Genomic DNA, 24,105 nt, shown 5'->3' with positions numbered 1-24,105 from the left:
ACTTTCTCTACAGTCCATCATTTCGTGGGGATCCAGTGGTCGCTTCCTGGATCCCTGAATGTAATGTTTTCAGGATTACCTCCAGTACGCAATCCACCGCCGAGCCTAGGTGTGGGCCTCGGTGTCTGGAGAGGTTTGTAATAGGACTTTTCTACATACAATGCGCCACAATGCCCTGAGATGTTCCTATATAGACCGAACCTGTGTTTACACGGAAAAAATACTTTTAAATGACAAAAAGTGCACATAATTCATACAGTTTCCCGTACAGAGAGAACCCACCTATCACAGTGCAGGGCTGCAGTTCAAAGGTCGCCCTCCTGCCTGGATGACGCGTGCCCCTCTGTCTTTCCCTAGGTGCCTACAAACCATGGATGCCTTTAAGATCTTAGAAACAATCTTTGAAGTCGAGATTCCAACTATGCCTGCTTCTGAAGACTGCCTGTACCTCAATGTCTACTCTCCCTCTGAGGCCACCAGGGACTCCAAGCTGCCGGTAAGGATCCAGCGCCTAGATACCTCCATGAGTGATGGGAAGCGCTCTACTAACATACTGCTTGATTGAATGTAAGTGAGCCTGGAGTAAACGTCCTCAGCCTTACCACTGCCCACTGGGTGGAGCCTGCTGGTGAGTGAGGGGTGGAGTAAAATCCCCTGGGTGGAGGCTGCTGGTAAATGAGTGCTGGAGTAAATCCCCTGGGTGGAGGCTGCTGGTAAGTGAGTGCTGGAGTAAAGCGCCTGGGTGGAGGCTGCTGGTAAGTGAGTGCTGGAGTAAATCCCCTGGGTGGAGGCTGCTGGTAAGTGAGTGCTGGAGTAAAGCGCCTGGGTGGAGGCTGCTGGTAAGTGAGCCTGACGTAAAACCTTTACCACTGCCCCTGGGTGGAGGCTGCTGATAAGTGAGTGCTGGAGTAAAGCCCCTAGGTGGAGACTGCTGGTAAGTAAGTGCTGGAGTAAATCCCCTGGGTGGAGGCTGCTGGTAAGTGAGTGCTGGAGTAAAGCGCCTGGGTGAGCCTGCTGGTAAGTGAGCCTGACGTAAAGCCTTTACCACTGCCCCTGGGTGGAGGCTGCTGGTAAGTGAGTGCTGGAGTAAATCCCCTGGGTGGAGGCTGCCGGTAAGTAAGTGTTGGAGTAAAGCCCCCTGGTTGGAGGGTGCAGTGAGTGCTGGAGTAAATCCCCTGGGTGGAGGCTGCTGGTAAGTGAGCCTGACGTAAAGCCTTTACCACTGCCCCTGGGGGGAGGCTGCTGGTAAGTGAGTGTTGGAGTAAAGCACCTGGGTGGAGACTGCTGTTAAGTGAATGCTGGAGTAAATCCCCTGGGTGGAGGCTGCTGGTAAGTGAGTGCTGGAGTAAAGCGCCTGGGTGGAGCCTGCTGGTAAGTGAGCCTGACGTAAAGCCTTTACCACTGCCCCTGGGTGGAGGCTGCAGGTAAGTGAGAGTTGGAGTAAAGCCCCTGGGTGGAGGCTGCCGGTAAGTGTTGGAGTGAAGTCCCCTGGGTGGAGGGTGCCAGGGGCTCCAGGGGGTGGACCCTCAGAGGCTTGTCTCATTCATGGCGAGTTACTGCTCACAGTGTGCAGTGAAATGGGCAGGGACCCCCAAGACTTCCTAGGACCCCCATTCAGACCAAGACCAATGAATACCTGTGAGATATGGGAGACTCAGGGGCCCTCCTCACATTCTACCGGGGCTTCATTTTGTGTTACTCTCCTGGGTTACACCCTCCTGTGGTAGGGAGTGTCCTCTCTCACATGACATTTCATCATGGCCTGCCCTCCCTGGTGCACTGACCCTGGCGGACACACCCTGTGTTTGTACAGCGAGGACTTTGAGGCTCATGTCCTGTGATAGGCACGTGGCCCGCTTAAACCCAGCAGTGCTTAGTTTGTGAACAAATAAGGGTCTCTTTTCTGATGTCCTAGTGGCACACTGAACCACTGGAGGGTCATTGTTTCACGCTCCGGTGGCGCTGTGTGCCGGCCCATAGTTACGAGGCCACGCAAACCCACCTTGCGTGGTTTTTTGTGGTCTTGTAAATATGGACCCCTTTCGCGCACAACACGGCGTAAAAGGGGCGCTCCATGGGTGTTTTTTGGGGTGTTCCCATGCATCACCTGTTGAAACTGGAAGAATCTGAGGCTGAGAATGCGTCAGATTCATACGCTACCTCAGGGGTGGTGCAACGGGTAGAAATAACCTTTTTACTCAAGTTTTTCCTGTTTCTACGTGTGCTTCATTCCGCAGCAACTATAGAAAGATGAAAACGCCTCTCATTATTGTCTTTGTGCAGGAAGGTGTCCCTTCCTGCACATAAACAATCATTCCTACACTGGTGGCACCCTTGCACCATGGCGCAAGCGTGCCTGCGTTGGCGCTAGACAGCAGTTTGTGCGCCGGAGCTGAGGAGAGTACAGGGATGTGTAGTATTTCTGTAAATACAACGCATTTCTGCACTTTCAAAATGACGCAGCGTGGAGCAGCAAGCTGGTTCACAGAGCCCTGCTGTGTCATTTCCTCCACCGCACTCTCACAAGTGTGACAACTATTCCAGGCCTCTAAAGGAGCAAGAATGGCTTGGGTGGCGGGCATTAGAAATTGTTAATACATATTGAATTAATAAACAACTGTTGTGCTCATCTCTAAATACGACCAACAGCGCCACTATGTGGAAGACTGTCATAAACGCCGTCCCGCACCCGAAACCACCAGCCATAACTCTGATTTGTAAAGAGAAACTTGATTTGACAAGGTGGGCTGGTCTGATAAACCCATGTCTCCCAGAAAGTGGGTATTAAAGAACTGAAGTGACTGGGCACCAGTACTACAATAGGTCTCACCTATGCAAGAAATATTGACTCTGTTGTTGTTTTAAATTTTGTGGTATAGTGTGGTAAGGGTTGTCATTATATGGGCTGGCATGGTGTGGTATAGAACGCTCTGGCATTGCATAGCATGCTATGGTAAGTGCTGTCATTGTATGCTATGGTATGGTTTGTGCTGTCATGTAGTAAACTATGGGTTGTCATATGGAATGGTATGTCTGGTCCGGTGTGGTATGATATGGTCTGTTACGGTGTGGTATGGTATGGTGTGGCCTGTTGTGAGGTATGGTATGATCTGTTATTAGACAGTAGGGTATCCTATGATCGATCATTGTATGGTATGGGCTGTTATTGTATGGTATGGTATGGTGTGGTCTGCTGTGTTGTATGATATGGTATGGCCTGCTGTGTGGTATGGTCTGTTATTCTAAAGCATGGTAATCTATGATCTATCATTGTATGGTATGGGCTGTTATTGTATGGTATGGTATGGTGTGGCCTGTTGTGTGGTATGGTATGGTATGGTCTGCTGTGTGGTATGGTATGGTCTGTTACTGTACTGTATGGTATCATATGATCTACCATTGTAAGGTATGGGCTGTTATTCTATGGTATGGTATGGTGTGGCCTGTTGTGTTGTGTGGTATGGTATGGTAATGTATGGCCTGCTGTGTGGTATGGTATGGTCTGTTATTGTACAGTATGGTATCCTATAGTCTATCACAGTATGGTATGGGCTGTTATTGTATGTTATGGTATGGTGTGGTGTGTCATGGTATGGTCTGTTATTGTATGATATTATATGGTATGGTATGGTCTGTTATTGTGTGATATTATATGGTATGGTCTGTTGTATAGTATGGTATGGTATGGTCTGCTATTGTATGGTATGTTATTGTACAGTATGGTATGGCCTGTTACTGTATTGTATGTATAGTATAGTAAAGTATGGTATGGGATGGTATGGTATGATATGGTATGTTATTGTATGGAATGCCATTGTATGGTCTGTTATTGTATGTTATGGAATGGTATAGTATGGTATGTTATTGCTCAGTATGGTATGGTCTGTTACTGTATGGTACGGATAGTATAGTAAAGTATGGTATGGGATGGTATGGTATGATATGGTCTGTTATTGTACAGTATGGTGTGGTCTGTTATTGTATGGTATGGCATTGTATGGTCTGTTATTGTATGTATAGTATTCTATGGTATGATATGGTATGGTATGGCATTGCATGTCATTGTATATTATCTCATGGTATGGTATGGCATGGTATGGTATGGTATGTCATTATATATTATGGTATGTTATGGTATGGCCTGTTGTATGGTATGGTATGTTCTGTTGTTGTACAGTATGGTATGGTATGGCATTGTATGGTCTATTGTAGGAGGCTGGCCTGGTTTGTAGTGAGTACCAAGGGGTACTTACACTCTGCACCAGGTCCAGGTATCCCTTATTAGTGTAGAAGAGGTGTTCTAGCAGCTTGGGCTGATAGAAAAGGGTAGCTTAGCAGAGCAGCTTAGGCTGAACTAGGAGACATGCAAAGCTCCTACTATACCACTGGTGTCATATGCACAATATCATAAGAAAACACAATACACAGCTATACTAAAAACAAAGGTACTTTATTTTTATGACAATATGCCAAAAGTATCTCAGTGAGTACCCTCAGTATGAGGATAGCAAATATACACAAGATATATGTACACAATCCCAAAAATATGCAGTAATAGCAATAGAAAGCAATGCAAGCAATGTACAGTCACAATAGATTGCAATGAGAGCACATAGGTATAGGGGCAACACAAACCATATACTCCAAAAGTGGAATGCGAACCACGAATGGACCCCAAACCTATGTGAGCTTGTACAGGGTCGCTTGGACTGTAAGAAAACTGTGAGGGTTAGAAAAATAGCCCACCCCAAGACCCTGAAAAGTAGGTGTAAAGTGCACCTAAGTTCCCCAGAGAGCACAGAAGTCGTGATGGGGGAATTCTGCAAGGAAGACCAACACCAGCAATGCAACAACGATGGATTTCCAGACGAGAGTACCTGTGGAACAAGGGGACTAAGTCCAAGAGTCGCGACAAAGTCGAGATTGGGCAGATGCCCAGGAAATGCCAGCTGAGGGTGCAAAGAAGCTGCCACCAGATGGTAGAAGCTGTGGATTCTGCAAGAACGAAGAGGACTAGGAACTTCCCCTTTGGAGGATGGATGTCCCACGCCGTGAAGAAGCTTGCAGAGGTGTTCCCACGCAGAAAGACCGCAAACAAGCCTTGCTAGCTGCAAGGGTTTTTGGATGCTGCTGTGGCCCAGGAGGGACCAGGATGTCATCAATTGCGTGAGGAGACAGAGGGGGCACCCAGCAAGACAAGGAGCCCTCACAGAAGCAGGCAGCATCTGCAGAAGTGCCGGAACAGGCACTACGAAGAGGAGTGAACCAGCACTCACCCGAAGTCACAAAAGAAGATCCCACGACGCCGAAGGACAACTCAGGAGGTTGTGCACTGCAGGTTAGAGTGTCGGGACCCAGGCTTGGCTGTGCACAAAGGAAATCCTGGAAGAGTGCACAGGAGCCAGAGCAGCTGCAAATCACGTGGTACCTGTCTAGCGTGGTGAGGCAAGGACTTACCTCCACCAAACTTGGACTGAAGAGTCACTGGACTGTGGGAGTCACTTGGACAGAGTTGCTGAGTTCCAGGGACCAAGCTCGTTGTGCTGAGAGGGGACACAGAGGACCGGTGATGCAGTCTTTTGTTGCCTATGGTTGCAGGGGGTAGATTCCGTCGACCCACGGGAGATTTCTTTGGAGCTTCTAGTGCAGAGAGGAGGCAGACTACCCCCACAGCATGGACCACCAGGAAAACAGTCGAGAAGGCGGCCGGATCAGCGATACAAGGTTGCAGTGGTCGTCTTTGCTACTTTGCTGCAGTTTTGCAGGTAGTCCAGAGCAGTCAGCGTTCGATTCCTTGGCAGAAGGTGAAGAGAGAGATGCAGAAGAACTCTGATGAGCTCTTGCATTCGTTATCTAAAGAATTCCCCAAAGCAGAGATCCTAAATAGCCAGAAAAGGAGGTTTGACTACTTAGGAAGGAGGATAGGCTAGCAACACAGATAAGAGCCTATCAGAAGGGGTCTCTGACGTCACCTGCTGGCACTTGCCACTCAGAGCAGTCCAGTGTGCCAGCAGCACCTCTGTTTCCAAGATGGCAGAGGTCTGGAGCACACTGGAGGAGCTCTGGGCACCTCCCCTGGGAGGTGCAGGTCAGGGGAGTGGTCACTCCCCTTTCCTTTGTCCAGTTTCGCGCCAGAGCAGGGCTGGGGGATCCCTGAACCGGTGTAAACTGGCTTATGCAGAGATGGGCACCATCTGTGCCCATCAAAGCATTTCCAGAGGCTGGGGGAGGCTACTCCTCCCCAACCCTGACACCTTTTTTCAAAGGGAGAGGGTGTAACACCCTCTCTCTGAGGAAGTCTTTTGTTCTGCCCTCCTGGGACAAGCCTGGCTGGACCCCAGGAGGGCAGAAACCTGTCTGAGGGGTTGGCAGCAGCCGCAGCTGCAGTGAAACCCCGGGAAAGGTAGTTTGGCAGTACCCGGGTCTGGGCTAGAGACTCGGGGGATCATGGAATTATCTCCCAAATGCCAGAATGGCATTGGGGTGACAATTCCATGATCTTAGACATGTTACATGGCCATGTTCGGAGTTACCATTGTGACGCTATACATAGGTAGTGACCTATGTATAGTGCACACGTGAAATGGTGTCCCGCACGCACAAAGTCCGGGGAATTTGCCCTGAACTATGTGGGGGCACCTTGGCTAGTGCCAGGGTGCCCACACACTAAGTAACTTAGCACCCAACCTTTACCAGGTAAAGGTTAGACATATAGGTGACTTATAAGTTACTTAAGTGCAGTGGTAAATGGCTGTGAAATAATGTGGACATTATTTCACTCAGGCTGCAATGGCAGGCCTGTGTAAGAATTGTCAGAGCTCCCTATGGGTGGCAAAAGAAATGCTGCAGCCCATAGGGATCTCCTGGAACCCCAATACTCTGGGTACCTTAGTACCATATACTAGGGAATTATAAGGGTGTTCCAGTATGCCAATATGAATTGGTGAAATTGGTCACTAGCCTGTTAGTTACAATTTGTACAGAGAGAGCATAACCACTGAGGTTCTGGTTAGCAGAGCCTCAGTGAGACAGTTAGGCATCACACAGGGAACACATACATATAGGCCACAAACTTATGAGCACTGGGGCCCTGGCTAGCAGGGTCCCAGTGACACGTAACAAACATACTGAAAGCATAGGGTTTTCACTATGAGCACTGGGTCCTGGCTAGCAGGATCCCAGTGAAACAGTGAAAACACCCTGACATACACTCACAAACAGGCCAAAATGGGGGTTACAAGGCTAGAAAGAGGCTACTTTCTCACACAACCCCCCCCCCCAACGAAGGACAATAAGGCTAACCTTGGCCAGTTGAGACTTTATTGTCTAAGTGGTGATAAGTAGAGAGTAGCTCTGCAATAGACTGGTTACTCCCTTTATCATTCACTATATGGTTACCTCCCTGTGGGGATGTAAACCACCCTGTTTGAAGTTTTTTAGCTAAGCAACAATGTGAAGGTATATTTTCAGAGTTTCTATCAGTAAGTTTTAGTTTAGAGCAGTGGGAATTGTCCACTGAGCCTATTTGTAGTGATGAGAATGCCAGACAGGTATGCTGTCTCAGTAAAGCCATAGCTGGGCAAACACTTTGTCCATATGGCTGGAAGAGAGAACAGGGATGCTGTTTCTCTTGAGTTGGAGCAGGGCAGGGATGTTGTCCTATGAGCTCCACACTAGGGCAGGGATGCTGTCCTAAGTGTTGTGAGGCATTGCAGGGTTTCTGCACTAAAGTTTCTCTGGGAGGGTTGGAGGGATTCTCCATGTTAACTAAAATGGTGCTCTTTTTCTCACCAATATGAGTTATCCCACAGAGAGGTACTTCCACCTCAGGGAGTACAGCTATGCCAGCTGATGATTCCCTTGGAACAGGTGCCACCCCAGGAGAGGTTTCTCCCACCACAGGAATGGTATCCTGAATGGCAGGGTGGTTAGGGGATACTGTGATACCCTTTTTACCTGTTGTTGGAGAGGGATCCTGAGTTTTCAGGCCTTCTCTCCTTTGCTTTTTCATTTCAGTAGAAATGAGAGGGAACAAATCCTCTGGGATGCCCAGCATGGATGCATGGGTATAAACCTCTACATCAGCCCAACCTGAGGCCTCTAGGTCATTACCTAAGAGACAGTCTACAGTTAAGCTAGGTGACACTACCACCTGCTTAGGGCCAGTAACTCCACCCCAACTAAGCTGAACTATAGCTAAGGGAAGAAACTTAGTGGAGTTATGGACATCAATAATCTTATACTGTTGTCCAATGATGTGTTGTTCAGGAGCCACCAGGTTTTCAGTCACCAAAGTGATACTGGCACCTGTGTCCCTGTAGGCCTGGGCCTCATCACCATTTATTGAAACTGTCTGCCTGTACTTATCCATTGTAAGGGGACAAGCAGCCAGTGTGGCAAGGCCAATGCCACTAGGTGTGACAGAAACTGTCTTGGGACTGTCTACCCCAGTTTCTATGATGGACCCATAAGTGAACCCAACTACACCTTTAACTTGACTGTTGCCAGCAGTCCCACCACTAGTACCACTACTGCTAGGGGCACTAGAGCTTGATGTATTAGTGGTGGTAGGCTCAGGGGGTTTACCTGGACAGGACTTATCCCCTGGCCTATGGCCTCTGTTTTTACACACAAAGCACCAAGGCTTTTTAATGTGTGTAGGTTGTGAAGAAGAAGATGAAGAATTTGTTTTATCCCCACCATCTGATGAGTGTTTAGGATTTGAAGAAGGATCTTTGGTTTTACCCTTATCCCCATGCTTATCCTGAGATTTCTCCTCGTTCTTTCTTCTTGCCATCCTTGTCACCACCTGTATGAACATTTCTGCTCACTCTTGTTCTGACCCATTTGTCTGCCTTCTTTCCCAATTCTTGGGGAGAGGTCAGATCTGAGTCCACTAGATATTGATGTAACAAGTCAGACACACAGTTATTCAGAATATGCTCTCTCAGTATCAGATTATACAGGCTTTCATAGTCAGAAACTTTACTGCCATGTAACCACCCCTCCAAGGCCTTCACTGAATGGTCAACAAAGTCTACCCAGTCTTGTGAAGACTCTTTTTTGGTTTCTCTGAACTTAATCCTGTATTGTTCAGTGGTTAAGCCAAATCCATCCAAGAGTGCATTCTTTAAAACTGTAAAATTATTGGCATTACTTTCCTTCACAGTAAGGAGCCTATCCCTACCCTTTCCACTGAAAGATAGCCATAGGATAGCAGCCCACTGCCTTTGAGGGACCCCCTGTACAACACAGGCCCTCTCAAGTGCAGCAAACCACTTGTTAATGTCATCCCCCTCCTTATAAGGGGGAACTATCTTATGCAGATTCCTAGAATCATGCTCTTTCACAGGATTACTATCTGTAATACTGCTGCTGCCACCATGGGGTCCAAACCCCAACCTCTGCCTTTCTTTTCTAAGTCTAAAGTTTCCCTGGCTAGAGCCAGCTGTTGCTGTTTAAGCTTCAGCCTGGTCTCTTCCACTCTCAATCTATTGAGCTCCCTTTCTAACATTCAATCACCAGGGTGGGTGGGTTGGGCATGCTTAGACACAGAAGAATGGTGTGAATGGACAGAAGGAGAAATGTCCCTAACAGTTGGCACTCTAACAACTTGACCTGCAGGAAGGACATTCCTACTGTGATGAGAACTCACATTAGTACCAGTTATGCTAGGTGGTCTGCTAAGGGGCAAGTTGGCAAGAATACCATCTAACACTCTTGGTGGGGCTACCCCAGAATCAGAGTGTGAACCATCTGCTAACTTCTCAACTGATGTGCCAGCTAAGGCCTTATCATTTTCAATGAGCATGTTAATCAACAATTCTCTAGAGGGATTCTTCCCTACCCCTAAACCTCTATCAATGCAGAGACCCCTTACACCTTTCCAGCTAAGGTGGTCATAAGCAGAGCTGACCAGATCAAGAGTAGGACCTGTGCCAGACATGATAGAAAAAGGTTTAAGGGACAGAAAAAGAAAGAAAAAGTTTCAGAACTTTTTAAGGAAACAGAAAAAAAACTTTTTCAACTTTTAAGAAACTTTTTGAAAGTTTAGAGGTACTTTTCAGCACTTAGCAATTGAGTAAGAGAAGAAAAGCTAAACTTTTTGGTTAGGTGTACATACACTGAACTTGTTTTGTATATTTTTCTCTTATGAAAAGTACAAAATGACAAAGTGGTAAGTAGTTGCAAGTACTTATCCCACCGCTGCATAACCAATGTAGGAGGCTGGACTGGTTTGTAGTGAGTACCAAGGGGTACTTATACTCTGCACCAGGTCCAGGTATCCCTTATTAGTGTAGAAGAGGTGTTCTAGCAGCTTAGGCTGATAGAAAAGGGTAGCTTAGCAGAGCAGCTTAGGCTGAACTAGGAGACATGCAAAGCTCCGACTATACCACTGGTGTCATATGCACAATATCATAAGAAAACAAAATGCACAGATATACTAAAAATAAAGGTACTTTATGTTTATGACAATATGCCAAAAGTATCTCAGTGAGTACCCTCAGTATGAGGATAGCAAATATACACAAGATATATGTACACAATCCCAAAAATATGCAGTAATAGCAATAGAAAGCAATGCAAGCAATGTACAGTCACAATAGATTGCAATGAGAGCACATAGGTATAGGGGCAACACAAACCATATACTCCAAAAGTGGAATGCGAACCACGAATGGACCCCAAACCTATGTGAGCTTGTAGAGGGTCGCTTGGACTGTAAGAAAACAGTGAGGGTTAGAAAAATAGCCCACCCCAAGACCCTGTAAGGTAGGTGTAAATTGCACCTACAACCCCCAGAGAGCACAGAAGTTGTGATAGGGGGATTCTGCAAGGAAGACCAACACCAGCAATGCAACAACAGTGGATTTTCAGACCTGAGTACCTGTAAGATAAGGGGACCAAGTCCAAGAGTCGCGACAGTGTCGAGAGTGGGCAGATGCCCAGGAAATGCCAGCTGAGGGTGCAAGGAAGCTGCCACCTGTTGGAAGAAGCTTGCTGTTCTGCAAGAACGAAGAGGACTAGGAACTTCCCCTTTGGAGGATGGATGTCCCACGTCGTGAAGAAGCTTGCAGAGGTGTTCCCACGCAGAAAGACCGCAAACAAGCCTTGCTAGCTGCAAGGGTCGCAGTTAGGGTTTTTGGATGCTGCTGTGGCCCAGGAGGGACCAGGATGTCGCCAATTGCGTGAGGAGACAGAGGAGGCGCCCAGCAAGACAAGGAGCCCTCACAGAAGCAGGCAGCACCCGCAGAAGTGCCAGAACAGGCACTACAAAGAGGAGTGAACCGGAGCTCACCTGAAGTCACAAAAGAAGATCCCACGACGCCGGAGGACAACTCAGGAGGTTGTGCCCCCAGGTTAGAGTGTCGGGGACCCAGGCTTGGCTGTGCACAAAGGAAATCCTGGAAGAGTGCACAGGAGCCGGAGCAGCTGCAAATCACGTGGTACCCAGCAATGCAGTCTAGCGTGATGAGGCAAGGACTTACCTCCACCAAACTTGGACTGAAGAGTCACTGGACTGTGGGAGTCACTTGGACAGAGTTGCTGAGTTCCAGGGACCATGCTCGTTGTGCTGAGAGGGGACCCAGAGGACCGGTGATGCAGTCTTTTGTTGCCTGCGTGTGCAGGGGGAAGATTGCGTCGACCCACTGGAGATTTCTTCGGAGCTTCTAGTGCAGAGAGGAGGCAGACTACCCCCACAGCATGCACTACCAGGAAAGCAGTCGAGAAGGCGGCCGGATCAGCAATACAAGGTTGCAGTAGTCGTCTTTGCTACTTTGTTGCGGTTTTGCAGGCGTCCAGAGCAGTCAACGGTCGATTCCTTGGCAGAAGGTGAAGAGGGAGATGCAGAGGAACTCTGATGAGCTCTTGCATTCGTTATCTAAAGAATTCCCCAAAGCAGAGACCCTAAAAAGCCAGAAAAGGAGGTTTGGCTACTTAGGAAGGAGGATAGGTTAGCAACACAGGTAAGAGCCTATCAGAAGGGGTCTCTGACATCACCTGCTGGCACTGGCCACTCAGAGCAGTCCAGTGTGCCAGCAGCACCTCTGTTTCCAAGATGGCAGAGGTCTGGAGCACACTGGAGGAGCTCTGGGCACCTCCCACCGCGCCAGAGCAGGGCTGGGGGATCCCTGAACTGGTGTAGACTGGCTTATGCAGAGATGGGCACCATCTGTGCCCATCAAAGCATTTCCAGAGGCTGGGGGAGGCTACTCCTCCCCAGCCCTGACACCTTTTTTCAAAGGGAGAGGGTGTAACACCCTCTCTCTGAGGAAGTCCTTTGTTCTGCCCTCCTGGGCCAAGCCTGGCTGGACCCCAGGAGGGCAGAAACCTGTCTGAGGGGTTGGCAGCAGCCGCAACTGCAGTGAAACCCCGGGAAAGGTATTTTGGCAGTACCCGGGTCTGGGCTAGATACTCGGGGGATCGTGGAATTGTCACCCCAATGCCAGAATGGCATTGGGGTGACAATTCCATGATCTTAGACATGTTACATGGCCATGTTCGGAGTTACCATTGTGACGCTATACATAGGTAGTGACCTATATGTAGTGCACGCGTGTAATGGTGTCCCCGCACTCACAAAGTCCGGGGAATTTGCCCTGAACGATGTGGGGGCACCTTGGCTAGTGCCAGGGTGCCCACACACTAAGTAACGTAGCACCCAACCTTTACCAGGTAAAGGTTAGACATATAGGTGACTTATAAATTACTTAAGTGCAGTGGGAAATGGCTGTGAAATAACGTGGACGTTATTTCACTCAGGCTGCAGTGGCAGGCCTGTGTAAGAATTGTCAGAGCTCCCTATGGGTGGCAAAAGAAATGCTGCAGCCCATAGAGATCTCCTGGAACCCCAATACCCTGGGTACCTCAGTACCATATACTAGGGAATTATAAGGGTGTTCCAGTATGCCAATATGAATTGGTGAAATTGGTCACTAGCCTGTTAGTGACAATTTGTACAGAGAGAGCATAACCACTGAGGTTCTGGTTAGCAGAGCCTCAGTGAGACAGTTAGGCATCACACAGGGAACACATATAGGCCACAAACATATGAGAACTGGGGTCCTGGCTAGCAGGGTCCCAGTGACACATAACAAACATACTGAAACCATAGTGTTTTCACTATGAGCACTGGGCCCTGGCTAGCAGGATCCCAGTGAGACAGTGAAAACACCCTGACATACACTCACAAACAGACCAAAAGTGGGGGTAACAAGGCTAGAAAGAGGCTACTTTCTCACATCTATTATTATATGGTATGGTCTGTCATTGTATGGTATGTTATGGTAAGGTCTGTTATTATACAGCATGGTTTGGCACAGTCTGTTACTGTATGGTATGGTATGGTATGATATGGTAAGGCATGGTATGGCATGGTATGATATGTTCTGTTATGATATGGTATGGTAAGGTCTGTTATTGTACAGTATGGTTGAGTATGGTCTGTTACTGTATGGTATGTTATGGTATGGTGTGGTGTGGTATTTTATGGTGTGGTATGGTAAGGTCTGTCATTGTATGGTATGGTATGGTAAGGTCTGTCATTGCATAGTATGGTATGGTATGGTATTTTATGGTATGGTATGGTATGGTATGGTGTTTATGGTATGGTATGGAATGGCATGGTATGGTGATGTCTGTCATTGTATGGTATGGTATGGTATTTTATGGTATGGTATGGTATGGTATGGTATGGCACGGTATGGTCTGTGATGGTATGGTACGGTAAGGTCTGTTATTGTACAGTATGGTCTGTTACTGTATGGTATGGTATGGTATGGTATAGTATGGTATGGTATTTTATGGTATGGTCTGTTATGGTATGGTATGGTCTGTAATTGTAAGGTATGTTATGGTATGGTCTGTCATTGTATGGTATAGTAAGATGTGTTATTGTACAGTATGGTATGGTATGGCCTGTCATTGTATAGTATGGCATGGTAAGGTATGGTATGGTCTGTCATTGTATGGTATGATATGGTATGGTATTGGCTGTCATTGTATGGTATGGTATGGTCTGTCATTTTATAGTATGGTATGATATGATATGGTATGGCCTGTCAATGTATGGTATGGTATGGCCTTTCATTGTATGGTATGGTATGATATGGTATAGTATGGCTTGTCATTGTATGGTATGGTATGGTATGGCCTTTCATTGTATGGTATGGTATGATATGGTATAGTATGGCTTGTCATTGTATGGTATGGTATGGTATGGCCTGCCATTGTATGGTACGGTATGATATGGTATGGTATGGCCTGTCATTGTATGGTATGGTATGGTATGGTATGGTCTGTCATTGTATGATATGATATGGAATGGTATGGCCTGTCATTCTATGGCATGGTATGGTATGATGTGGTATGGTATAGTATAGTACGGGCAGTAACTTTATAGTATTTTATGGTATCGTATAGTATAGCATGGTATGGTATGGCTTGTTATTGTATGGTATGGTATGGTATGGTATGGTATGGTATGATATGGTATGGTATGGCCTTTCATTGTATGGTATGATATGGTATGACCTGTCATTGTATGGTATGGTATGATATGGTATGGTATGGATTGTTATTGTATGGTATGGTATGGTATGGTATGGTATGATATGTTATGGTATGGCCTGTCATTGTATGGTACGTATGGCCTGTCATAGTATGGTATGGTATGGTACGGTATGGTATGGTATGGCCTGTCATTGTATGGTACGGTATGGTGCGGGATGGTACGGTATGGCCTGTAATTGTATGGTACGGTATGGTATGATATGGTATGGTATCGTATAGTATGGGCAGTCATTTTATAGTATATCATGATACGGCATAGCATGGCATGGCATGGGCTGTCATTGTATGGTATGGTATGACATGGTATGGTATGGCTTGTTATTGTATTGTATGGTATGGTATGGTATGGTATGGTATGGTATGATATGTTATGGTATGGTCTGTGATTGTATGGTATGGTATGGTATGGTACGGTATGGCCTGTAATTGTATGGTACGGTTTGGTATGATATGGTATGGTATGGCCTGTCATTGTATGGTACGGTATGATGCGGTATGTTACGGTATGGCCTGTAATTGTATGGTACGGTATGGCCTGTAATTGTATGGTATGATATGGTCTGTCATTGTATGGTATGGTATGATATGATATGGCATGGCCTGTCATTGTATGGTATGGTATGGCCTTTCATTGTATGGTATGGTATGATATGGTAAAGTATGACTTGTGTTTGTATGGTATGGTATGGTATGGTATGGCCTGTCATTGTATGGTATGGTATGGCCTGCCATTGTATGGTATGGTATGGTATGGTATGATATGGTATGGTATGGCCTGTCATTGTATGGTATGGTATGGTATGGTCTGTCATTGTATGGTATGATATGGAATGGTATGGCCTGTCATTCTATGGCATGGTATGGTATGATATGGTATGGTATAGTATAGTACGGGCAGTAACTTTATAGTATTTTATGGTATCGTATAGTATAGCATGGCATGGTATGGGTTGTCATTGTATGGTATGGCATGGCCTTTCATTGTATGGTATGGTTTGATATGGTATGGTATGGCCTATTATTGTATGGTATGATATGGTATGACTTGTCATTGTATGGTATGGTATGATATGGTATGGTATGGCTTGTTATTGTATGGTATGGTACGGTATGGTATGGTATAGCCTGTCATTGTATGGTACGATATGGTGCAGTATGGTACGGTATGGCCTGTAATTGTATGGTACGGTATGGTATGATATGGTATGGTATCGTATAGTATGGGCAGTCATTTTATAGTATATCATAATACGGCAAAGCATGGTATGGTATGGTATGGGCTTTCATTGTGTGGTATGGTATGGTACGGTATGGCTTGTTATTGTATTGTATGGTATGGTATGGTATGGTATGGTATGGTATGATATGTTATGGTATGGTCTGTGATTGTATGGTATGGTATGGTATGGTACGGTATGGCCTGTAATTGTATGGTACGGTTTGGTATGATATGGTATGGTATGGCCTGTCATTGTATGGTACGTTATGGTGCGGTATGTTACGGTATGGCCTGTAATTGTATGGTACGGTATGGCCTGTAATTGCATGGTATGGTATGATATGGTCTGTCATTGTATGGTATGGTATGATATGATATGGCATGGCCTGTCATTGTATGGTATGGTATGGCCTTTCATTGTATGGTATGGTATGATATGGTAAAGTATGGCTTGTGTTTGTATGGTATGGTATGGTATGGTATGGCCTGTCATTGTATGGTATGGTATGGCCTGCCATTGTATGGTATGGTATGATATGGTATGGTATGGCCTGTCATTGTATGGTATGGTATGGTATGGTCTGTCATTGTATGGTATGATATGGAATGGTATGGCCTGTCATTCTATGGCATGGTATGGTATGATATGGTATGGTATAGTATAGTACAGGCAGTAACTTTATAGTATTTTATGGTATCGTATAGTATAGCATGGCATGGTATGGGTTGTCATTGTATGGTATGGCATGGCCTTTCATTGTATGGTATGGTTTGATATGGTATGGTATGGCTTGTTATTGTATGGTATGGTATGGTATGGCCTATCATTGTAAGGTATGATATGGTATGACTTGTCATTGTATGGTATGGTATGATATGGTATGGTATGGCTTGTTATTGTATGGTATGGTACGGTATGGTATGGTATAGCCTGTCATTGTATGGTACGATCTGGTGTGGTATGGTACGGTATGGCCTGTCATTGTATGGTACGGTATGGTACGGTATGGCCTGTCATTGTATGGTACGGTATGGTATGATATGGTATGGTATCGTATAGTATGGGCAGTCATTTTATAGTATATCATGATACGGCATAGCATGGCATGGTATGGTATGGGCTGTCATTGTATGGTGTTTTATTGCATGGCCGGTCATTGTATGGTACGGTATGGTATGATATGGCATGGTATCGTATAGTATGGGCAGTCATTTTATAGTATATCATGATACGGCATAGCATGGTATGGGCTGTCATTGTATAGTATTTTATTGCATGGCCGGTCATTGTACAGTATGGTCAGTGTATGGTATGGTGTGGCACACACAGCTTTCTGTGGCTACGGTGTTAGTGCGTAGGCGAGCCAAGGCAGAGAAAAACATGGAGTTGCGCAACCTGCTTTATTTAAAAGGTCCATTTTAGATTGAAATGAATACGACTGATTTCAAGAATCGGCTACGTCCGGGGCTACAATGTACCCTGGATAAAATAAATACAACACTGTAGTAAAGATTGTATTTGGAAAACAAGCACAGGTTAATTCAACATTAAATAATCCATCACTGCAGGGTCACCCTAGAGCTTTCAAACATTAAGGGGCAGATTTAAGAGCCCCTGGCACCTCCTTGCGCCACACTAGCGTAATTTTTTACGCTAATGTGGCCCAACGAGACCAAAATCCCCACGCCAAATTTACAAAGTGGCGCAATGCATGCATTGCGCCACTTTGTAACCCTGTGTGCGACATTATGCCTGTGCCAGGTGTGATGTATGCAAAGGGGGCGTTCCCCTTTTAGGAGGGCCAAAAATATGATGCAAAGAGACTTCTTTGCATCATTTGTTTGGGCACTTTTAACGCCTGCACAGAGCAGGCATTAAAAAGAGACACACCATTGTTTACAATGGGCCTCAATGCGTCTTGCAGGATTAGCAACAACATTTTTTACACTAATCCTGCAAAGTTCGGAACTAGCATCAAAAATGTTGACGCTAGCGCATAAATGCCCCTAAATAAGTCCACAGCATAAACTGCTTGAATAAAAAGGTAAAATTGTACATTTAAAAGAAAGAAGATTCTCTAAACATTAAATAAGTCAGTGACCACCCTGTCGGCCTGGATATAGAAGCACCTCTGTAGTAACGATTGCATTTGGAAAAGTACAAAGTGCTTTTAACCATGAAATAAGTCTGTCGCTGCAGCATCGCCCTGGAGCTTTTAAACACTACGGGGCATATTTATAAGAAAGGCCTGCATCAGTCCCAATGCGCCACTTCTGTTGCGTCGTCCCTGCCCCGCCTAACGACACCATGGGTGCGCCGTATTCACAATACCGCGCACCATGGCACTCGTTACCACAAAGCATCAGAATTGCTTACTCTGTGGTTCTTTGCTCATTAGCTTCAACAATGTTGACGCTAGTCAGCAAAGCACAGGGAGGCCATTGATTTTAATGGGAGCGTCATTTTAATGTCGGAAAAAATGGCGCAGTGAAATCTAGTAAACATATGAGAACCTCCTGTGGATCACTCGAAAACATTTAAGTGTTAAATATTTCAATATAATGGACTCATATACAGTTCTTAATTAATTTAAACCAACATAAAATTGAAAAGAATATGTTCAATGAGTTAAATGTGGCAAAGACATGTATCAAGTGTTTAATCATAAGTGAATATATAAATCATTCAAAGGAAAAAAGACAACAAAACAAAGAAAACCAATTGTTCAAAAATGTAGACTGATACAATATACATTTAAACACCTTGCTTAACACATATAGTGGGTCATTACAACCCTGGCGGACGGTGTTAAAGGTGCGGTAATACCGCAAACAGGCCGGCGGACAAAAAAAGGGAATTATGACCGTGGTGGAAACCGCCAACAAACACAGCCACTTTGACACTCCGACCGCCACGGCGGTACAAACAAACAGCGCGGCGGTCACCGCCAACAGACAGGCGGAAGACAATGTACCGCCCACAGTATCACAACCTGCCAATCTGCCACCTTTTCCGGGGCGGATTCACCGTGGATAAAAACACGGCGGAAACAGCTTGTGCAATGGGAAAACGCTCACCTCTACACATCCCACGAGGAAGGAGGACACCATGGAGCCGGAAGTACAGATCCTCCCTGCCCTTGTCTTCCTACTCATCTACGAACACCAGCACCGACGGCGGCGAAGACAACGGTGAGTACTGCACCTACGACATAGGGGAGGGGGGAGGGAAAAGTCAGGGACACACACGCAACACCCCCACCCCCACCCTTGCACATTACAACACACACACCAATGCATTTCCAAACATCATAGTAACAACCCACAACCCCCCCGGAAGAATGCAAAGACAAAAGGAAATCAGTTCAAACATTGTAATGTATCAAAATACATGTACCAAATATATACATATATATATATATATACACATTAAAAAGTATATACATTACGAGAAGTAGTGCAGATATGCACATATCAATGTCCGTGAACCCCAGGGCCAAAAATGCATGGGCGAGGCCCACACAAGATACCTGTCCACAAACAGAGAGAACACTGCAGGGGCATCAGATAGAAATACAACAGGCACCTCAGGAGGAAGGGAAGGGGGGGCACCTCAGCCGGATTACGGCACCACGCCACATCCACGACGGGGCTCCATGCCCATTGATGTATCATGGGGAGTGCAAAGCCACAGTCTCTCAAGTCTCACAAGTGGTTGGTTTGTCCACTGCATTATCCTGGGGAGTGCAAAGCCACAGTCTTTCATGTCTCTACAGTGGGTGGTTTGCCCACTGTTCAATCCTGGGGAGTGCAAAGCCACAGTCTCTCAAGTGGATAACAGTCTCCACTGGTTCTGGAGGGGGACTGGTGCCCAGAGTGCTTCATCCTGTTAAGGACAGACAGAGTGGATGTTGTTCTCCACTGGTTCTGGAGGGGGAATGGTGCCTAGACTGGATTAGGCTCCCCGTGACAGTTCCTGTCCCGTCACTGTCCCAGCTGTACATGGGATAACGATGCTTGATGTGGCAGCGTTTTCCTTCTGCAGCGGTGCTCTGCCCTGTTCAGCAGTGCTTTGCCATGGCGGTATCTGGCCTGTTCAGCGGTGCTTTGCCATGGCGGTATCTGCCCTGTTCAGCGGTGCTTGCCCTGTTCAGCGGTGCTTTGTCATGGTGGTGATTTCCTTGTTCAGCGGTGCTTTGCCATGGCGGTCTCTGGCCTGTTCAGCGGTGCTTGCCCTGTTCAGCGGTCTTCACCATGGCGCTGATTTCCTTGTTCAGCGGTGCTTTGCCATGGCGGTCTCTGGCCTGTTCAGCGGTGCTTGCCCTGTTCAGCGGTCTTCACCATGGCGCTGATTTCCTTGTTCAGCAGTGCTTTGCCATGGCGGTCTCTGACCTGTGCATTGGTGTGTGGCATGAAGGTCCCTCATTGCCCAGCGTGGCTGTGGCTGCTGGGGCCCACCTGGCCACTGACTCCGGCAGTGGTCCCCTGACCAGTGACGATACTCCTGCCCTCCTGGGCACTGACTCTGGCGGTGGTCTCCTGACCAGTGATGATACTCCTGCCCTCCTGGGCACTGACTCCGGCGGTGGTCTCCTGACCAGTGACGATACTGCTGCCCTCCTGGGCACTGACTCCGGCGGTGGTCTCCTGACCAGTGACGACGGTGCTGGCGGTGGCGTCCCGGCCGTCGGGGAGGATGCCGCCCTTCTCCGCTGTGCTGCTCTTACCAGGCTGTGCAGACTTCTTCTGGCACTTCACCACCTTTGGAGGAGTCACAGCTGACTCTGCAATCCCCCTGGGAGCCTTGTGAGTAGTTTTGCCTCCAGGAGTCTTCACCCTCTCCCGTCGGCCACTTTCGAACTTGAGATGCTTTACAGGGGGTGGACTGGCAGTGCCTTGGCTCCGTGTCACACTGCCTGCCCTGGTGGCTGGTGCACTCCACACATCTGTAACACGCACCACTGGTACTGGAGTCTTTTTGGCTGAGGCGCTACTAGGGGACTGATGAATTGGAGGGGTGGGGGTGGGGGCAAAGAGTTCCACATTGCAGAGGGACAGTTTCTATGGGTAGCTGGAGGGAGTCTGGGAGTGGAGGGAGAGGATGTGGTTGTAGGAGGTGTCACTTTAGGTGTTTTGGGTGCAGGTACTGGAGGCTGTTGTGAGGTGGATGGATGTTGGGTGTGTGGGTGCCCGTGTTTGTGTACTTTGGGAGGGGGCGTCACAGACACACTGGGAGAGGACACAGGGGACGTGTAAATGGGAGTGGGGGTGGTGAGTGCAGGTGAGCGGGGTGTGGTGCTGGGTGTTCTGGTGCGAGTCCTAGTGGCTGTAGATGTAGTGTATGCAGGTGAGAGTGTAGACGATACTGGGAGGGAGGAGGGAGACGACGAGGAGGGGGCACTGTGGAGGCAGTGGATGTTGCTGTGTCTGCATGTGTGTGATGCTTCTGTGAGTGCCTGTGGGTTGTGTGGTGCCTATGTTTGCCTGAGCTACTTTTGTGTGTTGAGGTGTATGCATGCATGTCTGATGGTGTGCTTGGGACAGGCTGGGGTACAGGGGATTGGGTCTGGGTGGAGGAAGTTGGAAGGGGGAGGCTAGAGACAGGGACAATGGCTGCCATCAGTGCTGAGGCCAGAGATTGCAGGGTTCGATGATGGGCAGCCTGACCAGAATAACTGCCCTCCAGAAATGCATTAGTGTGTTGCAACTCCCTTTCTACACCCCGGATGGCATTCACAATGGTAGACTGCCCAACAGTAAGTGACCTGAGGAGGTCAATGGCCTCCTCACTGAGGGCAGCAGGGGTGACTGGGGCAGGGGCTGAGGTGCCTGGGGCGAAGGTGATGCGCACCCTCCTGGGTGAGCGGGCACGGGGCGAACGCTGAGGGGCTGCTGGGAGGGCGGTGCTGGTAGGGGAGGTGGCGGCTGTACCTGTAGAAGTGGGGGGCACAGATGGTGCCGCCACCACAAGGGAGCTCCCATCGGCGGACGAGTCCGTGTCGCTGTTTGGTGATCCGGTGACCGACGTGTAGCTCCCCTCGCCCTCCGTCCCGCTGGTGCATTCTGAGTCCGTGGTGTGGCCCTCCATGGCCATGTGGGATGCAGCTCCCTCGTGCTCCGGTGCCACTGTAACTCCGCCTGATGATGCTGATGCACAAAAGAACAGAGAGAGCACAAAAAGGGGGAGGGGACGACAGAAGAAAGACAGGTTGAGTGCATGGCTTACAGCTACCGTTGGCGGACAATACAGACACAGCAGCCCCCTGCACTACGCCGTGCTCTTGGCCTCTACAGATGGAATTCCTGGGATATGGCCTACATAGCTATGGTGGACATCTGCACACATGGATGCCACAGGGGCATCTATACCTGTACTTGGCCCAATACTGAGGTGGGGTGGAGTGCCACATGCCCTGCATTACGGAGGGGCCTAGCCTACGAAAATCTGCCTGGCCTAGCGACTCCCACAGCCCTCCTCCCACACCCAGACCCCTCAACTGCGCGCCAAGTCCCCGGAATGAGAGTGCACTCACCCCCTTGTGTCTGCTGTGATGCCCTCAAGCGCCCATCCAACTCTGGGTAGGCCACCGCCAGGATCCGGAACATCAGGGGGGTCATGGTGCGACGGGCACCCCTCCCACGTTGGGAGGCCATCCCCAGCTGAGCCTCCCCCGTCTTCTTGCTCCAGCGGCGAATGTCCTCCCATCTTTTCCGGCAGTGGGTGCCCCGTCTCTGGTGGACCCCCAGGGTCCGGACTTCCTTGGCGATGGCACGCCAAATGTCCTTCTTCTGGTGGGCGCTGACCTACATGACATGCACAGGGGAAGAAGAGAAGTCATTACCAACTGCACCGTCGATGTGAGTGGCCCCCATCCCTACCCTTGCCATGTGGCACATGCATTCACAGTCCTTCATGTTCCTTGCACTCTGCCCCCTTCCCTCTTACAACCAGCCCTCTCCACCCAGGCATAGCCCACACAACGTGCTCCCTGTGTACTTACCTGTTGGTCTGGAGGACCGTAGAGTAGCGTGTACTGGGGGAGGACCCCGTCTACTAGCTTCTCCAACTCCTGAGCAGTGAAGGCAGGGTCCCTTTCCCCAGACACAGCAGCCATTGTCTCTTCCAGACTGAGGTCACAGCAGCATTTGCAGTGTAGGTCCTCTCCTGTCGAAGATCAGGTATCGAGTGATTGAACAGATAGAAAATGGCAGTCACGTCCGCGGTGGTGACGTCCGCGGCGGTGCGTATCATCACCGCCGGCGCACTTCGTCATTGGCTCCTGGGACCCATAGGGTCCAATGTTAACCAATGCAGCATTGCGCCGCGGTGTACGACCGCGTACCACGACGGTGTATAACGCCAGCGCAGATACCTCACATTCCCATTGTCCCAGTTTAGAGGTCAGGCAGCCGCCATTTCAGGGGCCCACATGGCTTCATTTACTACTGCGTCACACATAGCTAGGCCTACACTCAACACACATACAGGGACAGTTTTGTGTTTGGTGTTGTGTTCTGTGTATCTGTGGGTACATACCTGGGAATTTGTTGACTCTGTGGTCGCTGTTGTCCTTCCTAGGCACCGTGAGCTGGGACAATTGAGAAGATGGTGGAACCCTCCGGTGTACCGACCGCTGGTGGACCTGTTGACAATGGAGGAGCGACATTTAATCGTCACCTACAGGTTTGATCATGCCACTATCCAGTAACTATGTACCCAGTTGGAGCAAGACCTGATGTCACCAATCCACCATCCCACTGGAGTCCCACCTGACGTGCAGGTGCTGTCAGTGCTCCATTTCCTTGCTAGTGGGTCTTTTCAGACAACAGTGGCCATGGCATCAGGGATGTCCCAGCCTATGTTTTCCAACGTGTTGTCCAGAGTGTTGGCTGCCCTGCTGAAACACTTAAGGAGATACATCGTTTTCCCTGAGGTGGAGGATTTGCCCACAGTGAAAGGTGACTTCTATGCCCTTGGACATATCCCCAACATCATAGGTGCTATTGATGGGACCCATGTAGCTCTGGTCCCCCCCCCCACAGGAGTGAACAGGTGTACAGGAACCGGAAGAGTTATCATTCGATGAATGTACAGATGGTATGTTTGGCAGACCAGTACATCTCCCAGGTAAATGCTATGTTCCCTGGCTCAGTGCATGACGCCTACATCCTGCGGAATAGCAGCATCCCTTATATGATGGGTCAACTCCAGAGGCACCGTGTGTGGCTATTAGGGGACTCTGGTAACCCAACCTTTCCTGGCTATTGACCCCAGTGAGGAATCCCAGGACCAGGGCAGAAGAACTCTATAA

At 48.2% G+C, this 24,105-nt stretch overlaps 1 protein-coding gene across 1 annotated transcript in view; it reads left to right on the top strand.

Annotated features, from left to right (window-relative positions):
- The window catches only part of LOC138262283 (cocaine esterase-like), a 303,060-nt gene that overhangs the window by 81,979 nt on the left and 196,976 nt on the right, over positions 1–24,105 (top strand). The window contains exon 3 of the mRNA XM_069212178.1: positions 358–496. Coding sequence (XP_069068279.1) covers positions 358–496 — 139 coding nt within the window. The remainder of the gene's footprint in view (positions 1–357; positions 497–24,105) is intronic.

This window comes from Pleurodeles waltl, chromosome 10 (assembly GCF_031143425.1).
Source record: "Pleurodeles waltl isolate 20211129_DDA chromosome 10, aPleWal1.hap1.20221129, whole genome shotgun sequence".
Lineage (NCBI taxonomy): Eukaryota > Metazoa > Chordata > Amphibia > Caudata > Salamandridae > Pleurodeles > Pleurodeles waltl.
This window is presented reverse-complemented; position numbering and strand designations above follow the sequence as displayed.